The sequence below is a fragment of the Apteryx mantelli genome, chromosome 3 (genome assembly GCF_036417845.1).
Source record: "Apteryx mantelli isolate bAptMan1 chromosome 3, bAptMan1.hap1, whole genome shotgun sequence".
In the NCBI taxonomy this organism is placed as follows: domain Eukaryota; kingdom Metazoa; phylum Chordata; class Aves; order Apterygiformes; family Apterygidae; genus Apteryx; species Apteryx mantelli.
Window position 1 is genome coordinate 19720202 of NC_089980.1, and position 22697 is coordinate 19742898.

At 44.2% G+C, this 22697-nt stretch overlaps 1 protein-coding gene across 1 annotated transcript; it reads right to left on the minus strand.

The window, feature by feature from the left end:
• Positions 1-38: 38 nt before the first annotated feature.
• DHX57 (DExH-box helicase 57) lies at positions 39-22250 on the minus strand. Its single transcript, XM_067292847.1, has 24 exons — positions 22225-22250; positions 20490-20704; positions 19634-19786; positions 19207-19377; positions 17666-18480; positions 15998-16203; positions 14979-15100; positions 14532-14727; positions 13594-13718; positions 12268-12401; positions 11452-11506; positions 10162-10364; positions 8905-9021; positions 8445-8541; positions 7518-7691; positions 7056-7256; positions 6061-6337; positions 4770-4865; positions 4568-4651; positions 4299-4433; positions 3523-3597; positions 3055-3189; positions 1771-1971; positions 39-1659 (listed from the first exon to the last, which is right to left on the minus strand). Exons 2-24 carry the CDS (start codon positions 20693-20695, stop codon positions 1516-1518), a joined length of 4122 nt encoding a protein of 1373 aa, XP_067148948.1. The 5' UTR covers positions 20696-20704; positions 22225-22250; the 3' UTR covers positions 39-1515.
• Between the last annotated feature and the right edge of the window lie 447 nt (positions 22251-22697).

A 22697-nucleotide genomic window follows, 5' to 3' on the forward strand; every position in this document is an offset into this window, starting at 1 on the left:
GTCCTCTGAAATGCTTTAGTGTTCCCTCTTCGCTAGCCCCCAGAAAACCAAGAGTCAGCATCTACTACAAAACATTTATTGCAGATACGCAATTACAGGAATACAAGTGCTACTGCCAACCTGTTCTTCCTGTAATTTTAAACAGATATTGGAAACATTTAGGCTTTTGTAGTTCAGCATACCTGCAGAGACCATCCTAGTGTGCCAGTACTTCAGTCTTGGTACTTGCTTCCCTTTTTCTTCCTTACGCAAGGGGGTGTCTCTGTGAAATGCTTTCTATAAACACTTGAGCGTGTTTTTGAAAAAGCAAACTAGTCATGAAAAGAAACCTCCCTCTGCTCCTTGCTCCTCAGCTCAAAGGCTATTTCTAGGTAGGTTTGCTGGTATAGACACGTCCTGTTTACTATGATTTTTACTATTATTTATTTCAGATGATAGTAGTCAAAGTTATTTATTTCACTTAAGGCACTTGCTATTATTTGCAATTGCTAAGGCAATTGCTATTATTCCAAGCAGATCAGCTGTAATTATGCAATGTAGAAGGGAAGAGGTAATATCTCATCATCACTGCAGCATTCTCCACACACTTCTGTGTCTGTCTGCTCCCCAGAGCAGGAGTTTGGCTAAAAAAAAACCCCCTCAAAACTTTTTAAAAACCTTGACTTCCTTTCAGTTGTATGGGGTGGCAGGAAGACTACCTCCCACTGGAAGAGTTTAACAGAAAACAATAACTGTCCACCCGAGGATCCATTTTTATTAGGCTATAGCAGTCCATCATCTCAGCTGTTTTGCTCTTTGCACAGTTCGGGGGGGGGCCTGAAAAGCAGGTCTTTCATTCAGAGGAAGCGTCCACCCTCTCCTGCAGTTTTACAGTTAGTTGTTTAACTAGAAGCAGTCTGTGCTGATCCAGCTAACTGAACCCAACTGTCATAGTCTCTCCTTGTTAGAGGAGGTTTTGTAAATCCAATCCAGAATCCCTTGACATGAACAAAAAGGCTCCCACCTTTTTAAGGGCTTTTGATCCTTAAGCAAGTCAATTCCTGCTCAGCCAACATAGACTACCTCAGTGAAGTCTTGGCCAAAAAGCAGGAGTGAGTATAGACCAATTTGGGAGCAGCTTACCAAGCAACATGGTGCCTCCAGCCGTTACTATTACAAGCAGCAGCTAGGTAGCAGGAATTTTTTGTGACCAGAAAACATATTGCCAGCATATAACTTCATCAACACTTTGTTTTCTGGCTTGGAGGTTTCTATTCCTCCTGTGAGAGTTTCCACTTTCCCGTTTCCCAGTTTGTACTGTAAGATACCTTCTTTTCAACCAGTCAGCTCTCTGCAAATAGTCAAAGGTTTAAAAAAAAAAAAAAAAAAAAAAAAAAAAAAAAAAGTGAATAGTACAGTTGCCAACTTGGTCTTCCAGAGATCAGCGCCATGTTTTGACTATACAAAGACACTGATGTTACTCGGTCTGTTCTTGGGCAGTAGCAAACAGCATCTTTATCGAAAGGTGTTCTCACATTACTGTGTGGTCACAAGTTTTACAATCATGCCAATGATCCGAGATCCACGGGGGCACATGCATAAGTCCATGCTGGGATTCTTGATTTTATCCTGCAGCAGCTGGTCTAGTTCACAGCGTAGCTCTTTCACCAGCTCAGCCACCTAACGAACGCACACAGTAAGACAGAGACAAGGGCGTAAGGCTCATCTCCTGCGTTCTAAACACAAGCACAGATCTGAACCGCTCCCAGGATTATCGCTTCTTTTTGTTACCTGATGTGAGGCAGCCACAAATCGTATCCATCCATCGTCAAGGGAAATGACAAATTCTCCCTTCTGCAGCTGCATGTGAACCTGCCCGCCTCCAAGGAGGACCAGCGGGTACACTGACACCATGCTGCAGTCTCGAATGAACACGCGACTGGTCTTGATCTTCTCGTGATACACCAGGTAGGGACTCTCAAAGTGCCTAGTCTGGAACGGCAGAGCCCAAAGGGCTGCAGTTAGGTAGAAAGAACACGTACCCGACCTCCTCGTTGCACGGCCACGCAATTAAGGAACAAAGCCAAGCTACTTGCTCAGGCAAATAGGGGCCTGCCTGCCTGCACAGGCCCCCTGCCACCTCCTCTAAGGGTGCATTTCTATCCCTGACATGCGCTTGCCTGACTAGCAGGCTCCCTTCACCCTGTGAGAGCTGCCAGCAAAGTCATCTCTGCCAGTTACCCCTTGCTCCTTCCCCCGTCGCACATGAGAAATCGGCTAATTTAACCAAGTTGCCTCCAGGCCCCCAGCTCTCCATTTCATGCTAAAGAGATTTGCCATGTGCAGCTGGTTTGTTACACTCTTTTAGAATAACAGTGATGAACAGATCAAAGCCTTTATAACCCTAGAGCTAATGATGTAAGACTGCTTTTTTTTTTTTAAGCAAGTAACTGACATCCTGGAAAAGTAATGAATATGGAGACAGACTTCATTAGACAAGTGTTACCATGTATCATGGTAGAAAGAGAAGACCTATCATCTAAAAATTAGCTATCAAGCTAAAAAGGAAATTAACTACATTGAGGTTATGTGAAGAAACAAAGCCATGAATAGCCATGAATTATTTACCAGTAAATAATATTTCAGCTGAAGAGATCAAAGTCCTGTGGGGGTCAGGACATCTGCTACCCCCTACATGAAGGGGGTACATGAAGGCTATCCCCATGCATGCAATCTCAGTCAGTGTGAGGGAAAGGCTGTGGAGTATTTTAACTGCAACATTTTTGTGTGTAATATCGCAGATGTGGCTGTAAGAAAACATGAACTGAGAGGCTACTGCCTCTACTAATTCTACTCCATAAGCTGGAGTTTAACTCTGCACCTGAGAGAACACTCTTACCTCTGACACACACACACCATTATCTACAATCCTGACAGCAGGATTGTTCAGTCAAGGAGTTGCTTTATTTACTTATTTTTAACATCAGTAGGGATCCTCACTGTAATCTCAACTGCTTAAGCAAAGGTGATTCCCATTAAAAAAAAGGTGTGCTTTACAGAAAAAAAGAATCTGACCTGATAATTCACAGAGGAAGGGTGAATGTGAACATAGCCATCATTTTTGGTAACAAACTTCAGCTCTTCTGCTTTTGGTTGCATTTTGACTGCTCCTGTACTAGTCTTCTGGTATTTGCCCTCCGGCGTTTTCACCTATATGATAAGATAAATACAGTTATAAATCCACTGTACTAGAAAGGTGAATTCACTTTTTTTTTTTTTAAACTTAAGTTTTTGTTTTATTTGCTCCTGGCATCTGTGTGGCACCAAAAGCAAACCTGTAGGAACAACAGCAGTATCAAACAAAGCAAACGAGTTCAGCTGCACAGCCCTAACACTATAAGCAGAAAGCTTAGTCAACTCAGAGATAAACCAGGCTCAGGATCATATTGGGAAAAAAGTCTGCCACAATCAGACCAGATTCAAAGCCGGCAGTGTGGATGTGCTATGCAAAAGAAGGGAAAAAACGTAAAAGCATTCTTTTACCTGGACAACATTGGGATAGAGTGCAGCACACAACATAGCTGAGATCAGCTTGATGTTCTCCGCATTCGAATTTGCCTGTGAAATTAATGCATATATTAGGTATTCTACGGGTAAATCAAAAGGCAAAGCCCTGCTTCTGAAATGATTTAACTGCTGAACACCGTTTCCTGTTTTAGCTGCCTTGCTGTGCACCCCCCACTTGCAGGCTGGAGCAAATTGGCCACCAATTATCTTGCTGCAGTTAGTGCCTAACCTAATTGCTCACTAATGCTTGGCTGCAAAGTGGCTTGCCCCCGAGGGAAAAAAAAGCAGAGCCTGTCCCCGGTCTGCACAGTGAGTCTCTGCAACTGCCAAACCCGTATCACCTCGTCACGTAGCGCTGCGAGATCTCTGACCCAGCAGGTAGCGCTTTCTGAGGATTTTCAGCCAATGCTGAAATATTTCACTGCTCTGTAATGCAGCTCTGTTCCCAAAATAAGGTCTGCACTAATGCCAAGATTCAGCACAGGTCATGAATCCACAGCTACAGTGAGTATGTAAAGTGGAAACTGCACATGCTGCTGTACAGAACCGAGGGCACAAAAGCCCCAGCCTCCAGTCTCTCAACCTGCATTACCATGTACAGGGCAGAATAACAAAACAGGCAGGAGGTGCTAAGGTGAGATAACAAGGCCAGGCTGTGGCTGGAAGCTCCCCAGGCTACAGAAAACAGCTCGCACTCAGGCCAAGTCAAAAACTGCGGCGTCTGTTCAGAGCACCAAAACGTAGCAAATTACCTCTTCTCCTGTGGCATCCAGCACGCCATCTCCTTGGCAACACTTCTTCTCAATGTCCCTGGCTCTTAAGCCTTCCTTCACAAACCCAATATCAGAAAGCAGTTCTGTGAATTGCCTTTTCAGGCTGGCAATTTCCTGCAAACAGACAAAGAGCTGCGAAAGGTGCCACGCTGAAGGAAAAGAGTCTTAACAGGTTGCTCATTTTAGGTACAAGGACTCTGCCTCGGTATCTCAACCAGTCCTTGTGCAAGGCCACAAAACAGACTTACTTGAAGAACTCTTCCTGATAAAAAGTTCTCCCTGCAATAGTTGTAGCTTGCCTGAGAGCCCTCTTTGGTACTTAAACGCCATCCCTAATTAAGAGGAGGGGAAAAAAACAAGCAAACAAAAAAAACCCCTTTCATAAAATGTAACAGCTTGGATTTCAGCACATCACAAACCTCTGACAGAGGCTCCTGATTTTTAGCTCACCTTATAGGCCTGAAGAAGAGCCAGATAGTCACTGTTTCCTACTGCAAACTCCAACTTCTTTTTGTTTGCTTCTTCCCTTTTATCCCATGGTGACACCTAGACAGGCAGCAAGAGATTAAGGCTCTTTTTCCTCCCGACTCAGGCAACGCATCCCGAGATCTGCACGGCACAACCTCTGCTATTCAGTCAGCAGCTCACAGGTCAGTCTGCAAATTCTCGCCATGGATAACAGAGTAGGGAGGCATTCAAAAATGCCTAGTCAACAGCAGAGCACCTAAGCCCATTGCCCTGTCTCCTAACAGCAAGAGACCCAAAGGCAAATTTGTGAGTGACCAGCTCACAAAAAATACCTCCTTTAGGGCAGACCTCTCTACAGCTGCTGAAGTCCAAGATCTGTGAAAAATGCCATTAAGAAGACTTAACAAGTTAATGAAGTTCAAATGAGAGAGCACATAATGGGGAAGAGCAGGGCAAGTCTAAAATCCACTTGGGTCTGAGAGAGTGACAGCAACTCAGGACATTCAAGAAGCTGGGCTTAAATCAAGCTATTCTAGATCATCACATAGAGACTTACAGCACTTAAAGTTACAAGGCTGCAGAAAATGCCCATCAAGTATATGGGGGGAAAAAAACGCAATTTAATAACCAGAACAATCTACTTCCATCTCTTTCACAACTATCCCCAATATAAACTAACTATAGCAATCAAAGCTTCACTGGCAAGAAAGTCTAATTTTTCATACAAGTCTGTACATTGCCATAGAAATTGCATGGAAGTAGGAGCCCCAGGAAGTACTGCAGCTGATTTAAAAGGCCAAAGTGAAAGCGAACACACAAACTGAGATCAAAACTGAACTGTGCATTCACAGCTCAGACATGTCATCTTCATAATTATCACAGCCCCATAATTATTCCTAACTGCATGTGGAATAGCGTCAAATAGTCGACAAAAGATGAAAAACACCGATTTGCAATCTTGACACCAAACTTGGACAAAATGTACTGGCTGTGCTTCTTAACTAAGTTAGAACTAAAAATAATATCCACATTATCTCTACTGTTCACTTATAATATAACTAATGTTGTTGTCCCTGTTGGCATGGTTTGGGGTATCTGCTTACAACTGGACTTTTTTCCCCCGAGGGCTGCATTAACACATACACAATCTAGGCTAAAAAGGAGAATCAAGATACTCAAGTGTAGTACGCTGCAAACTACAACAGCGTTCCCTGCTGAACGGAAACACGCCACTTTCAAAGCGCAGTACTGAGCTGTAGCTCAGAATACTTACAAAAGGTGACTTAAAGGCCAGGCTGGCTGCTATAGTCAGTGCAGGATCCAGGCAGCGGAAGATGGTGCCAAACAACATTAGCTTGCCAATCCTGACATCAACAGGCAGGGAAGCCAAGTGATATCCCAAGGGGGTGAGCTTTTCATCTGAAGTTAATGCTCCCAAGTCTTGTAGTCGCAGCTTTGATGCCCGCAAAGACTCAGTTCTTGGGGGCTCAATTAATCGTGATAAGACAGAGTGAAGACTCTGTGCAGAAAACATCTCCAGAATCTTAATTCTTAAGGGGGAGAAAAAAAAGTTCAATACACTGGTCAAAACAGCAAGCTTTTATCAAAAAGCCAGGAAACATGCTCCTAGAAGAGGGCCTGTAAGGCATAATTCAAATCAGGAAGCAATGTGAAACAAGTGGAGGGAGTTTTTACCTCATCCAACCTCACAAAGTCAGTGAAAACAGATTCCCATTTAGCACACTGGGTTTTTACTGATGCCTTTACCATAATAAATTGTGTTGAGTTTTTTGTATGAAGGGGTGCACAGAGTGAGGCAGGGATAGGAGACCTTTTTATTTAGTATTGACATGATGGCGGTGCTTGATCCAGTTTGTGGCTTTACTGCACTACGCTGCGCACAAACACCAAGGGAGAGTTTACAAACATCTGCAGTGGATCTGGAGAACAGGAATGCAGCTGCCTCTTCACGTGATGACAGACATACCCTTTTCCTGGTGCCAACTGAGAACTAAGGAACAGGAAGGAGGACAGGGAGAACTGGAGAAGGGTGCCATTAGAAGGGGCTCTGGACGCAGCAGCAAGTTGATAGCAAGCTCAAAGCGATCAATCATCAGAACCTTAAAACTCCAGAGCAAGTTTGTTGGTTTCATGATGTCAGAAAACTCCCGAGCAAAGCCAAAGCCTTGGTAACGGCAGTGCAGGTTACTCCCTGCAGTGGAGAAAGGACATCCCGCTCTTTAAGGCAACACAGGAACAACAGCTCACCTCAGACAAAGCTGCTCCAGGGGCACTCTTTGTATTTCTGGTAACTGCTGTTTTATAAGCTGGTGGTTATAGTGATGGCTACTGAAAAGATGAAAGCAGACTCCTGAGGCTACACGGCCTGCTCGCCCTTTCCTTTGCAAAGCATTGGCCCTGGACACAAATGTGTCTTCCAGACTTTCCATTCCTTTGCTTGGGTCGTATCTACAGGAGAGCAAGAAAAGGCTTGTGTCCACAAGGGCAGAGCGAACACACTGCAGCTCAAGCAGACAGATGCTGCCACCTTCTGAATGAACACAACTCCCACCCCTGCCATGAGATTTGGGAACTGGTCCAGATGGGCTTCCCCCACTTCACAGTAGCTTTCTGCAGATCAAGCTCCTCCACATTTTCCCCAGCTCTTTGGAAAATGGAAATTTGCAGCTCAAGTTTCCAAGATTAAGAAGCCCCGAGGAATACCGGTACCTTTTCTCTTTCATTTTCCCAGAATCAATCACATAGACCACATCATCAATGGTGACAGACGTTTCTGCAATGTTTGTAGAGATGATGATTTTGATAACTCCTACAGGAGGCTTGAGGAACACAGACTGTTGTTCTTCACTAGACAGTGAAGAATGAAGAGGATAAACAACACACCTGGAGGGAAAATAAGACAGTGTGCGCATCGTCAGCCTTTTCCCTCCTGGTAACAGTCTGTCTGCACGCACGTTGGCCCAAGAAGCACTAGATGCTGCATATGGACATTCAAAGGAATGTAAAAATAGGAAACTTCTCTGCCCTCTTAGGTGTAAGACATGTTCTAGGGGAAGGTGGAGAAGTTTACAGAAGGGACATGTCTCAGAATCAAGATGAGCTAGAACTCTGTCTCTGTTGAAGAATCTGGAGGATCCCACTTACAATGCTAGATTAGAAAGAATCACTTCAGTCAACCTTGCCAAGGGCACCGTGTAAGCAATGTTTAGTCAAGGAGATCCATTTACATCTCCATGTAACGATCTTAAGGCTGAATGCAAAAGCTACAACAACAACCACCAAACATGTCTCCACAGAGCTTCTGAAACAGAACAAGGGCTGAGGTGAAGTTTTCAACAGTCCACTGGATCACGCAGAGCAGAGAGTGAAGAACATTAGCATTTTTGAGAACTACAGATAAATTGGTCACAAAATTTGACACTTTTCACCTTCCTGGCTGGAAAAAAAAAAAAGAGCAATCCAAAAAGATAGTAGGAGAACAAGAATTACCCTGAATGGAGTCAAGATCTTCCTATCATAAGCTGTCTCACACATTCAATAACCTTAATTTGTCCCTGAATAAAAGTAGGCAATGTGCAGAAAGCTACTCTTAATTTACGGGTAAAGGCTGATAGTTTTGGGGCTTTTCTGCCTTACCTCTTGCTGTGCCTGTTATTGAAAAGAGCGTTAGACTGGAGCTGCTCATAAAGCATCTTGATTTCTGCTAGACCAGGCAAAAATATCAACACAGCACCTAGACACACAGATAAAAAAAAATTCACTGAGTAGAAAAGATAGAAAACATTTAGCATGATATTTTATTAATGTGCAGAGGGCCCTCATCAAAACTGCAGTTCTGTTTTGCAATTTTTGAACAAAAAGCACACAGGCTGTAACAGTCCCTCACCAAAGACTTTCCAGAGAAGTGGACAATTCTCTCATCTTCCCCATCCCATGCAAACCAGAGGCTTTGTCACTCAGACAGAACCTTATTTTTTCAGTAATAGTCAGTAACTATGGAAACTTAGCATTCAAAACTTTAGCTTGGTGCTGTCTGCTCAAGCCCACAGCCTCCATGAATCTACTTTTGTTTATCTTTCAAAGGCAGTGAAGTTACCTGGGGGGTATGAATGTCTGCCGGCGACTATCCACTCCAGCAAGGCTTCGATTAATTCCAGATTAACTTTGTCCAAGTCCATGACAGACATTGTTTTCAACACTGTCTTGTTAACTCCTGGGGACAAAAAAACCCATACACACAGTAAATCCATCTCCTGTAAAAAGCATGTGCTGGATACACTGAGCCACAGTCTGGCTGCTCAGGCAACCACACCTTAGTCCAAACAGTCCCATAAGTAGCTCAACGCACCCCTTTCCCCATTCCATTCTTTCCCCCATGCCAGCTCTTCCCTTCCTTTGTCATGCCTTAACAGGGCTCATGCCTACCCGGTACAGAGCCTACACCAGCATTTGCCTCCCAGCAGAATGGCACACACACACCAGTGGTAAGAGGAGCTGAAAGCCTTCATATGGCCATTGACAGATACTTCCAGGATGCCCTTCTCAAGCTCTCTCTTCTCCCTTCCAATGTTTCTTATGCCATATCAAGAGCAGACACACAGATCTCCTTACCCTTCTAGGAAATACATTTTCCTTTGGCTATCTCAGCACTACCATGAAAGGACCATAATGAAAAGACAGGGCTGATCATGCAATGGCGTTACCACCTTCACAAGTCACCTTCAGAACCTGAGATGTTCACTTTCTAGCCGGCATCGGAGGCTTTTAAGCAAAGTCTCTTACTCGTTATCTCTGGGGAGCTTACCATGAGGGTGTGCAGGGAGAAACTCTTCCGGGCTAAGCACATGGAGGACTTTGATGTTGACAGAGCGGGTAGTTAATGGAAAGGTCTGCCTGCCTTATTAAGCTGTTCACAGGATGACTAAATTTCTCATGAAAGGCTTGTGATGCTGAAGTGACCTCCCTGATGTGGGCAGATGGACACTGTGCTTTACATAAAGTTGCCCCAGCAAGAACAGGTACAGAGAAGAAAGCAGAAGTCAACAAGGCATCAGAAACAGGATGGAAATAGATAAGAACTGAAAACTGTCCCTCTTCAGATGCTAAAAACTATTTGCAGACAGGATGTTTGTTCCAATTTAAGAGAATGATGGGTTTCTTTTCTTTTCTTTTTTTTTTTTTTAAGTTGGCAGGAGGTTTCTGATCTCATCTAGGAAGTAGTGACCTGCTTAGCTTGACAACCACAAAACTCTGAATGATGTCCACGCATTAAATGTACACTATTATATGCTAGCACACCATGCTGGCTGGCAGGTATAATATGCCAGTTTACTACATTTAAGAGAGAACTCACCCTTATATCGTGCCAGGAGCTGTTTTAGAGTTAATTTTTGGTCTGGGTCTGAATCCTTGATAGCTATGTCAGTCTCTTTCAGGATGCCAGCACGTCTCAGGTCCTCCTCTACTTCTTCAAATGCAGTTCTTGCGTGTCTTCCATTCAGTTTGTTTTCTTGCTTTGTCTTGCGCCTGTAGGGACTGCTGTCCTCTAAAACATACCTGAAGGGCAGGAGAGCATTCAGTGGTGTGGAAAGAAGCCTAACAATCTCCTCCTAATAATGAGCTATGGAGATAGCTTATCAAAAGTATTTATACTAAGTTCCTCTCAGACTTATATCAAGGGGTTTGCAAAACCACAGACAGTAGAGAGACTGGGACTTTGCTCTTATTTCACTTCATGTTGCAGCTCTACCTTCCACCCCAAGGACAGCCAAAGCAGTACTTCCGAAATGAATTCAGTTTTACTGGGGGAAAGCCACAACAAAGCAGGTTCTTCGCCCCCAGTGGCAGCTCTGAGTTTGGGGTAAGGTCGTTCTGGAATGGACTGATGCTCAAGGAAGTCTTGTCACCCGCAGTGCAACTCTCTCTCTCTCTCTCTCTCACTCACTAAAAGAAGGTCACTGGTGCTGAAATTTAGAGCCAACTCTGGTGGCTGGCTGGTGGAGGGAGAGATGGCCTGCCTTCCTGGGATGTTAGTCTTTTAAAAGCTGTAGTGAGAAAGACGGACTGCCAGTTTGATCCTAACAGTTCAATGGACAGCTGAGAGCAACTGTCTACAGCAGTTTACAGTGGCTGATCAGTTTACTATCCAGAATATCTGAGCTGCTCTGAGTCTCTAGTAACTATAATTGATAGCAGGGATCTTTGTCTCACTTTCTGCTGGGAGGTAGGGCTTACATAAAAGCATTTGTTTTGTATCCTGCATTTTTCACCTTCCATGCTGAAATCTATCTTCACATTTCTTTTTCTTCTCAACATCTAACCATCACTGAAACAAGTGCCGAGGAGAGAAGTTTGCCAACACACAAGCACCAACAAACTCTTCATGGCAAAGGTCACTTCTTCTTGAGTAATTACGCAGTATCTAATGCAGAAAGGCTTGTTTGGGACTGGGGCCCTAGACCCCACTGCAGCATGAGAAGTATGCTTTAGATTCAGTACTTTAACAGAACTCTAAGACTGCAGGTGGTGGTGGGGATTTGAGAGGATTCACTTTTAAATTCACACACACAACTAGTGCAGTCTCAAAGTCAGCAGTGCAACTTCAAACACCAAATACATCTGAACATGTTTGGCACTTTCATACCTTGTCATTGCAATCACATCTTCCAGAAAAAACTGATCCACAGGAAACGTTCGGCCTAAAGAGGAACGCGAGAATAATAAATCGACATGCCACACAACACGCAGGAAGAGGTATAAGACAAGAGGTGGTATTATTGCATACCCTGGTTTCACAACTTTAATCCTAACCCACCTCTGTGAGCTAAAAGGGAACACGGGACTCTGAGATATATACTGCAGTCTTCTACACAACTTCTGTTTAGAAAAGCAGTGGATGTTTTCCTAGCATGGTTTGGCAATGTGCACTTGCCCTGTCAGAGAAGGGCTGATAAGCTTTTGGGAACACATCCATCAGACTAAGTGCTTCTATGATGCTCCATGTAATGACAAAGCAATTTAAAAGGCACATTTGGCTAAATGTGTACACTTTCAACTAGATCCTCTCACTGCTCCTTGTTCACAAGGATAGAGGAGAGTTTTCGGTTGTGGTGAAACTAGCTCAGAGAACTGTGTCATATATTTCTTGCCATTTTGGCATTTGGGGAAGAAAATTCTGCTGATATAGAGAGAACATCAAAAAGGCTCCATTTCCACATCTCCTTTCCAAGGAAGCTCATTACTCTTTCTTTCTAAGTCCTTGGAATCAAAGCTCTTGTATAAATCCTCATCTTGCCCCTTTGCAAATCAGCCCTTGTTTGTAGCTTGGGTTAGAGAGATCTATTCCCCATTTACCACTGTAACTACACAGGAATAGAGAAAAACTTCACAAGCAGTAAAACTGAAACCAAACCTCTAAAACAATGAATGTGACAGATAATGAAAATGACTTTTTTTTCACCTGGTATGTTAATAATTGGACAGGAGTGAAAGTACTGAGAAAAAAGCTCTGCATTCAAGGTGGCACTCATTAGTATAATGCGCAGGTCTGGTCTCTGAAACATTATATCCTTCAAAACCAGCAGCAAGAAGTCACTGAAGAAAACAAGCAAAAGACATTTGAATTTCTTCAGTGTTAACTTTCAGAGTCTCTTCTTTCTCCCCATCCTGTCCACTTTCGTGCTTTTCCCAATAGCACAGCTATACTATTACATCAATAGCATGAGCTTCGCAGAATGGCCGGCAGCTAACAATGCAGTAAATTAATGGGCGCCAATCCGCTTATTTTTTGGCTGTCCCTTACTAGAGTGTCAAGATTACTTGGCAACTTTATTTAAACAACAAAAAGCTCCAGCTACCCTATAAATTAGTTACACTAACATTAATGACAACACAAGAGCAGTAAATAACAAATTAACTCAAAGCAACAGATGAATCCTTTTTGCTTCTTCCCCACCGGAAGGAGTTATTCAAACTTACCCACTCTTCCTAGTTCACTGCATCTCCCCCACATATTAACAGTTTTTGTGCCATGCCTAGAAGATTGGCTTAAAGTGATTTTAGACCAGGAGGAAGAAGAATCCTCAAGAGATGCAAGCCCTTTTATAAGGCCAAAATATAATTTGAGCTGTAGAATAAAACATCACAGTCAAAGCTGCCTCAAAATTCACTGCATTTCAGTATTCCACAAGGAAAACATCCAAGAAAAGAGCTTCTTGTATCGCTCATTTTACAGAGATAGTGACAGACATGGTTGTTTGCCTGGCATCAGCAGGTAAGTGGGGTATAACTGCAGGAAGCTGGAGCAGGATAGGATGAGGAATGTGTAGAACTGGTAAAATCTAGACTGGAAAATAAAGTGAGCACTTGTCCTTTGCAGGTGCTCTATTGAAATCTGTGTCAGGATAAACAGTTTCCAAAAGGGTATGTGAAGAAGTGGGGTATTTGGTGAGAGCTGAAACAGGGGAACAATAAGGTCATCAGGACCAAATAAGCGTGGTTAAAAAGTTACTTCTTGGCCCGTATGCCCCATCTTAAATCTCTTTTCAATGCAACCGCAATGAGACGAGCACAGAATATTTGAGAGATGTGCTTTCTTTGCAAACTGCTGCAACACAACTCCCTGTTGTCTAAAAACAAGAACCTAAAAGCTGACACCTTCCATCATCCTGCATACAGATTACTGCCATAGGGTCATCAAGTCTGACTTCAGTTATCTGCATCTTAGTCACCTCAGTGCTGCTGACTGCGTCTCTTCGTTTTGCTTAGGGGATAAAGGATTACTTACCTTTCTTCTGTTCTTTCATGAACCTCATCCACAATAACATGTGTGACTCCCTGCAAAGTCAGATCTCCTTCCAGCCTTCTCAGCAGCACGCCAGTAGTGCAGTACAGCAGTCTGGTAGCTGAGGACTTGAATGTAGCAAGTGTTAATAATACAGTTACTAATACAATCATATCACTGTGTGATATGTATTGGTACATAAAGTTAACAAGACAAAAGCACAAAGGATTCAGTTGGACTTTGCGCAATTTAACATTGTGCAAAGAGAGTATGTGTTGCTGCAAAACATTCAGTTCCAGCTGAGTGCCAGGTTTGACAGAAAGGGAACAAACAATTCTGGCTGGAGACAATGCTGAAGATCTTTTCTTTCCATATTAGTCTTGATTAAAACTCAGAGCATCTGCTCCTTACCAAGGGGCACCACTATAAGGGGTGAACAAAAAATCTGAACTAAGTGTTTTCTATGGAAGTGGCTGGGTATTAACTCAGCTCTCTGTCCCTGGGATGATTCAGTGAATCTCTTTTTTAAACACATTCCTTGGAAAAAGCAATCAGCGGGAACGCAGACAGAACTTCACTTCCAGGACAGCAGTTTAAATTCAACCTCCCCCTTCTGGCTGCCTGAACCTCTATGGTTCAGTCTCTACTTGGAGACAAATGGAAAGGCCTCGTGCAACCTTCCAGCAGACAGAAGTGTTACTAATACTCTCAGCCCCGTCATCCACTGTTTCAGCAGAGAGTGAAACAACAGCACAACACAGTACTGTGCTCTCATGCTGTAAAGTGGACTGTGCGAGTTGGGATGAGATAAAATAGAGGGGCAATATAGACTTGCTGATCTCACTATATGATGGATATAGGACAGAGATTCTGCGTGCTGGACAAGCACTAAACACATTTTAATAGAACTAAATGAAAACCAACAAAGAAACCACACACACCTTTACACTTTCTAGTCGGATCTGATATCCAACAGTGACCCCGACCCTTTCTGTTCTTTCTTTGGCTACACGTTCAGCCACAGAAATGGCAGAGATCCTGCGAGGCTGAGTACAGATGATGTTTGCAACTCTGTTTGGAGAACCTTGCAATGAAGCATCCAAAATAAACTGAGGAATCTGAGTGGTTTTCCCACATCTGCATGACAAAAACAGGGATCAATAAAACAAAAAAACCCCAAACTTCTATCCACCTAAATTAAGATGACCTGATCCCACTTGAAATTTCCTTGTTTCATTAGTGCCACACTGCACGCAAACTTCATCCAGGATTGCTGTCACTGGTCATAAATAGACCATGACCCTAATCTTTTCAGGACACGGTTACGTTGCACATTCTTCTGTGTACAGCTTGATATATAAATTCTACGTGGCAAATCACACTCTTACCCAGTCATGCCGCTCACAACAAGAACTTGGTGGCTATTCAGCAAATCAAGAATAGTTTCTCTTTCTTGCCATGCAGGGAGCTTCTGTCTTTCCTGCAACATGGACTGGAAGTGCCTAGAAGACTGACACACAAAAATAATTTAAGAAAAGTTGGTATCTGTGGTTAGTCCTCCCTAAGTTCATCGATTTTAGATGTTGTAAATAGTCCTTTTGGCCTTAATCCAACTTCCTGCATAAAATAACCTACAGAATCTTTTTCTTGCATCAAGCTTATCTATAAAGTAGAGCAAAAGGATATTTTCTAGAAAGCCAACTGAACTTCAAGTGAATTTCAATGATTTGCCACATTCCCCTAGTAAGTTGTTCCTGTATTCAATTATTCTGGTAAAACCTGGCATTTATTTTTAGTCTGAACTCATCCAAGAGTTGCAAGATCTCTTTAAAATGCCTAATGCATCCCTAATGCATCTTGCTGCAGAACTACAGCTGCTGCTATTCTTAGAGGTATCTGATATATCTTAGCAAATAGTCTGAGCAATCTCCTACTAAAATATCTAATGTGACACTCAGATGAAAGCTCCCAGATAAAAGCTGCAGTTAATTTTGCTCTTCTGACTCTCCAACAGTGATAAAACTCAGCTTTGCAAGAGACCAAGATTCCCTGCAGGTTGCTCAAAACCAGTGGAGGCACCTGTCCCATGAGCCAGGGGTTTCTGCATCTAGAACAAGATGCATTTTGTTTGCAACAGTCTAATTAAAAAAAAAAAAAAAATCAAACTAGCCTATAACTCTTCCAAAACAAGACCCTGCACTGCATATTTCATTCTTCACCGGGAGGAAGTGTATAGCGGTTGGCAGATGTTAGAAGCATTGTTTGCTGAACTACTGGAAGACAAGCAGCTTGGTAGTAAGAACACCACTGGAGTGGAACAGAGCTGTTTTGACAGACAGTCTGTTATTTAAATATATTTTTTTCTAAAGCAAGTGTGAAAACAGATACTCTTTTCTGTATACCGTACCTTTTTCAGCCGAAATTGCTTGCAGATTTTAACATTTTCATTATACAGAGACTTTGCCTGCATATCATACTTTTTGGAAAGCTTTTTTTTGAGGTTTACATAACTCTCATTCTCCACAATGACTTGTTCAGGCTCATCTTCCTCCTCCTCCACCTCCTCCTCCTCTGCTGCCTCCTCTTCCTCCTGAGGCTCTGACACTGTAGAGACTTAAGACAGAGAATGCAGTTATTCGTATCACCAAGGAACAGGACCGACCTCAGCAGTGTAGAAAAATCGAAGAGCCACATGGTCCAGGAGCATTTTCAATAGAGAATCTTGTTAGATTAGAGCTGGGGAGGGGCAGGACTGTTTTTGACATGCGTTTAGCTCACCACCACCAGGAAACCTCCCCTGACCCTGTCAAACAAGCCACCACTTCTCCGACTCCAACCCACTCATTACTACCCCTGCACCAGCTCCGTGCTCTGCAGCGCCATGGTTTGGGTGGCCACATGGTGAACCAGACTAAGTAACTGGTTTGGCTGGAAAAAAAACCCCAACCAAAAACAAAACAAAAAAACCCAAACAGAAGAAACCTTCCCCATCCTCAATGTTTTTCATCTGCCTCAACTTCCCCGCCCAATCCAGCACATGACCACTTGAATGCAGCACAAGACTGTGATGGCAGTGCCAGCTCAAATGAATTAAAACTACATCATAACATTTTTAGGCTACTGCAAAGTACTTTTAAACCAAGGCTGAAACTGGACCAGGTGCTTTGGTGCCTACTTCCTATCAGTTTAAGTGGGATTTGCTCACACAACAAGCCAGCCCTCAAAAGTTTTGAGGCTGTATTTATCAAAACAAGAAGATAATTTATAACATAAAGAAGATTATTTGAAACCTCTATTCAATTTCAGTTTCTGGAACAAGGCTATCTTTCTGTGGAGATGTTTAAAGAAATATCAGCTCTTTTACTATAATCAAAAAAATGAGGTTGTCACCATTTAGGTGCTCTAAAATGTGATGCAATTATTCTTGCAAACTCTCTTTAATAAAGCTTGCCTTAGATAAGACAGCTTTAGAAGTGAGAGCTAGAAGGTCGTCTAGGCCATGTGGTTGCTGTCACCCTGCCATCAATGACGGGGGTCCCAACTCTGCCCCTGTGAAATCAACCCAGTTGCACGCGCATGCGAAAAAGAGATGATACCATGGGGAACAGGGCAACGGTCTAGACCTGCTTGAAACATTTACTCCACCTTTACAAAATTGATATAGGGCAGAGGCTAGGAATTTTTTTTTCTTTTTAAAGTTTCTAGATGTTTCAGAATTGGCGAGTTGCAGAAGTACCAAAGCTTGCAGACAACCTTCCCCAATTCCTTCCAAAGGCAGGTGAACTCACACCCCCTCTCTCAATTTTTAGCAATTGCGTGGAAACAGGTCTGATTCACTCCACAAACCAAAACTCATTAACTCTGCACTCCTTTAACTCAGTTCTTGCAAACAGAAAACCTCCCTTAAGGAAGGGACTTCCCAAGGCACAGACAGTTGAAGGATCTGGCTCGCTGCATGACCATAACCGACAGAAATAGATTTGGAACAGATGCCTGAATTGTGCTCTCTGCCTTCGCTTTTTTTAACCTCTTGACTGCCCTCCACCTAGAAGTGCTAGAGGGAAATTTGGTGCACCTTCCGCCACGTGATTCGAACCAGACGAACCCTCGGCACGCAGTCTTACTGATGGCGCTGCCAGCAGGGACAGAGGAGGAACGCTGTACTTGTGGTGAGTATTTTTAAGCAATTCGCTTATTTCAGATTCGTCTTCTAAGCAAGTCACTAACGCGTACACCACTGGCTCGCCGGACTCCGCAGCTACCAAGGCTTTTCCAAAGAGGAATTCAGCAATGTGTAAACGACAAGCAAGAGGTAGATTCTCATTGGTGGAGTAAAATGCCACAAGAGGTGCCTGGAGTGGATACTTGTTTTCTTCGGGAAACCTTATTTCAAGTTCATACATGGGAGAGTCATCGCTGTTAGGTCTGAGATGAGCATCATCTACACAGCTCTTGGCTGGTCGTAGGGGGTGATTTGGAGGAATTTCATGTCTGAATCTGCATTTTGAACCAAATCTGCAGCCTCCTTGGAGATAAAATTTACATATTTCTTGGGAAGTCTGCTTTGTTGTGTCTCTAGTAGAGCTACCCTTTTGTTTAGATTTGCTGAGCCTGTTTGTTAGGTACTCCAGTTCCAAACCAAAAGTCCAAACTCGGTTTTGAATTCTTTCTACAAATTTTTCTCCGTAGATTGACCGGAGGACAAAAGCCTCCTCTTGTCTCTGTTCTAAACATTCTTCTCGACTGGCCTGAGCAGCTGCTGCAGAAACCTGCATCTTCTCTCTGTATCTTTCTGCAAAGCACTGCAACAGCAAATACTCCAGTGATGCCCCAATATTACCGTTGCAGGATCTCAGCACTGTCCTACAATGCTCCTTGTCAAAACCATACCTGCAACAAAACAGAGCAAACACGACAACAGGTGAGAGACAAAAACTTATAGGAAGCAAAATAATCATAGATCTGTTCGATCAGGCTTAGAGTAAGGACACATGTATACCATGAGATACTACCTATTGCGAGAACCCCAATGTTTACATTATTTTAAATGACCCTGGCAGGCAGCAGGTTTTGCTTTCTGTAAGTGCCAGTCTGTTGTTTAGAAGGTGACAAATTAGGTTACATGGCAACTGTCTCACACCTCTGAATGTAACATGTAAGAGCTACAGGATTAGATTTCCCAGTTGCACCCATAAACTCAACTCTTCCGAAAAAGCTGAGTCCTCTTACACAAAAAGTGCTCTCTAACAAAAAAAGTTAATAAAAGCTCGTATCTGAGCAAAAAGGATGAAGAAAGCTTTCAAGTTTTTGAAATTATATCTACCTGCAAGAAACATAAATCACTGAGCAATGCTCCTGAGCTTTCACAATATCTGTTTCATTTTCTTGGAGAAAGAATTGAAATCTTCACTGAAAACAGGCTAGAATGATTTCTTTTCATAAAACTATTATTCTAAATTCATCTAGTTGAGGATTAAATTCATAAGAGATAAAATCCTAGTAGTTATGCACACACAACTTCCCTGGAGTCAGGAATCAGGCACCAAGGGCTCACAGTATCAAACCTAGAGCGATTTACTCTTCAGGATACAAACCATGCACTGTGAAAAGCATCACCTGGACAGTTTATGCACAGCAAATGGAGACACCTCATTTTCCACAATTTTGTGTTCAACTGGTTCAGCAGAAGACCTTGGAGTTATGCCAGAAACTTCTTGATCTGTTGACCAGCACTGCTCATCATCAAGGTAATCAGGTTCATCATCATCTTCACCAGAACCAGCTACTCTGATTTAAAAAAAAAAAAAAAAATTTAAATAAAACAGAATTTTATTGATGATTAGACAAAAAATTGTGCTATTCATGTAAATGGAGAATTCTACTACCCCTTTTCCTGAGTTAATACTGTACAGGAAACAAAAGCAGACTCAAAAACCAGAGGATCTGAGATCAAATTAAGTTATGGGAAAAAAGAATAGTGCTTTAATTTCTAACAGCATGCTCATCTAGAAGAGCTGGAGGTGGTGCCTCTGTTTAAACTAACTCTGATTCAGGTGCCAGCTCCTGCCCTTGAAGCTCTCGAAGAAGTTCTTTCACTCTTCTCTGGTTCTCTGAGGTCATGTGTATGGTCTGCAGCGGCATTCTGGCTTCAGCTCTCTGTCTAGTTTGCCCTCCTCTTCTGGCAGGGGCACTCGATCTACAAATTAAAATTAAAATAAAACAAGACAATGACTTTCATTTGCTTGGCTGAAATGATGTTCACTGAACAGATACGTGAAGCTGAACTTTAGGACCCAGCCCTGTATTTCAAAACAAGAAAACCGAAATAAGACTCTTCTGCCATCTAAAGAACATTTAGTTTGGTTCATCTTTGCATGATCAGGATGCTTGCGTGTCTGTGTGCATGCATATACGCATTTTTTCCTATGCCAAGTTCATAGTGAGTTAATAAATGCTTTACTAGATAAAGGTGTGGTCAGACTACAGTACAAACAAGTATTTCTGGGCTTGACTGGCTACAGGACATTCAAGAAAACAAATTTATTCAAAATTGCTTATTTCACATGGTCCAACTTCTGCTTTGTAACACACAAAAATGATTATCCTGTGTTTATTAGTGTCTTCTGGTCAAGGATGTTCTGAAATTACTTTTCAGTCAAGGAAGAAAATTAACAGAGAGGTTCAAATCTTAAAAGAAGCAAAAAACCAAAACCCTTTCATAGCTAAAAAAGTTAACATTAATTAGAACAGACATGTAAAAGTAGCATTATACTGCAACAGCTTTAGCTTGAAAATTTAAGCATCCCTTTGCACTTCTGCACATTTGAAGATGCCCCAAAAGCAGCTCCAAAACATCCCAAACACCTTTGCAGCAAATATCCCCAAATTAATGGAAGCACCTGGATTCCAGCCTTGGTTCCTCAAAGAGACAAAAATCATCCCCATCGTCCCAAATTTTTGTTGAACATTTCCTATTTCCACCAAGTTGAGACTTGTTTGAATGGCTGCTGCCTCCTCCTTTCCCTCCTCTTCCTTTTCCTCCTCCTCCTCTCCCTCTTCCTCCTCCTCTGTTGGGCCTTCCTCTTCTCTTCACTGCTGAACTCATGTTCTCTTGCTGAGGAAGAAAAATATGCCCCCCCAGTTAGGAGGATGATTTAGCAGGTCACAAGGGTCTTGGTACACACTACTGTATTTGTTTTTCCATATGATAAGAGGGGATCCCCTCTCAAACCACAGTTAACTACCTACGTGTTCTCGTATTTGTATGCACCTGAAGCAAAATATGTTCTTCCAGAAAACTGTTAAACAAGTTCAGCAGCTTTAAAAAACAAAAAGGATCCTATTTTCCCTCACAGCTTTTCCAAGCAAAAAGCGCAGGGCCTCTGAAAAAAGACTGAGCCTAGCAGCAACGCTGTCCAGCCCTGTCTCACGGACGGGATTTCCTTGGGTCCAGGTGAGCAAAGGACAAGACTTTGGGGGAACCTTCACAGAGGCGAGCAGTCTGTGCCCTGCCACTTTTCCACTCCGGAGTTTGCAGGGCTGGGAGTGAAACGTCAAAGGGAAGCTGAAGCAAGAAATCCAATTTGTTTCCACATCAGGCTGCTCCTGACCTATTCCCCTTCTGCATGGGGCTGCCCAGATGGCCAAGCGCTCTCCGGAGCCTGGGGCAGAGGTGGCGATTACAGACCTCTTCCAGAAAACAGGAACCCTCCCCTCCTTCCCACAGCGGGATCTTCACCACTGCTGACACAACAAGCCCCTTCGTTTAAAGCCATCATTGCAAGCGACAACAGAATGGCACAGCGCTAGCGTCTGCCCTAGCTTCACAGTGACTGCACTGGCAATGTTCCTGCAAATAGGAAGCTGCGCAGGGACCGGTGAGCAGCTCCAGGCGGTCCGGCAGGGGCTCACTACCCAGATCTTTGCACTGGTATCTCCAGGGCCAGGACAAGAACTGATGGGGCCAAGCATGAGCAATAGCTCAAACGAGGGCTCTGAGAGCGCAACAGTTCTGGTCTTGGAAAGAAGCAAACCTCCCTTTTTGTAGCACTTCTCTGTGCTGGGGATCAACCAGGGCCAGACAGGATTGGAACAGATGAGCTGCCCCTGCTCAGGGCCTGGATGTGCTCGCAGCAGCCCGGTGTAAGCGAGGGGGGCTGCGGGGAGCATGGCCTGTCACAGCCAGTCACAGACACTGCAGCGGTCCCCAGGGATGCTCCCACGTGGGGTCTGCGTCTCCTTCCCCTCCACACGCAGCAAGAGCCCGCGGCAAGGCACAGCATCGCTCCCACCCTGGGGGCACCCTATCCCCCAGCTGCCTTCCCAGCCCCTCCCCGCCCCAGTCCCCCTGGGGACCCCCAGCGCCTCCCTCCGCACCCCCCGGGACCCCGCTGCTGCCCACTCCCCAGGGATCCCCCCAGCCCCCCCCAGCCCCAGACCCCCTGGGGACCCCAGCGCCTCCCTCCGCACCCCCCGGGACCCCGCCGCAGGTCCCCCCGGGGGCTGCCCCACTCCCCTCCCCACTCCTGGGGGTCCCCTCCGCTCCCAGGGGCCACTGCCTGCCCCAGCCCCAAGGGACCCCACCATCCCCTTCCTCCCCCTCTCCTTCCTCCTCCTCCTCCCCGCCGGACCTACCTCTCAGGCCGGCTCGCACCGGGCCGGCTGACCCGGAAGTGCCCGCGCTCCCCTTCCGGGCCGCCGGGCTCCCTAGCAACCGCAGACACTTCCGCCTAGCAACCATGGCCGGTAGCCCCCCCCCCCCCCATCCCAACCCCCCGGGCATTAATTAAACGGGGAAATCAAAAAACGCCTGCACCCGTTTCTATACACCCACCTTCGTGCGCGCTGCGCCCCGGGGAAGGGCGGGAGGGCTGCGCTGTAGCCGACAGCCCCCGAGGCCGCCGCCAAGGCCTCGGCGCCAATGTAGCACCACCACTATAACACGCTGACACCCGCGTTTCCCTTCTGCGACAGATGCCGCCGTTTTTAGAGTGTCTTTTGTCTTCCCCAACAAGGACATGTTATAGGTAAACGCGACAAATTGACAACCACTCGGGCCGGGTTGCATAAATTCCAATTTAATAAAATAATTGAGCAAGTCACAAGTA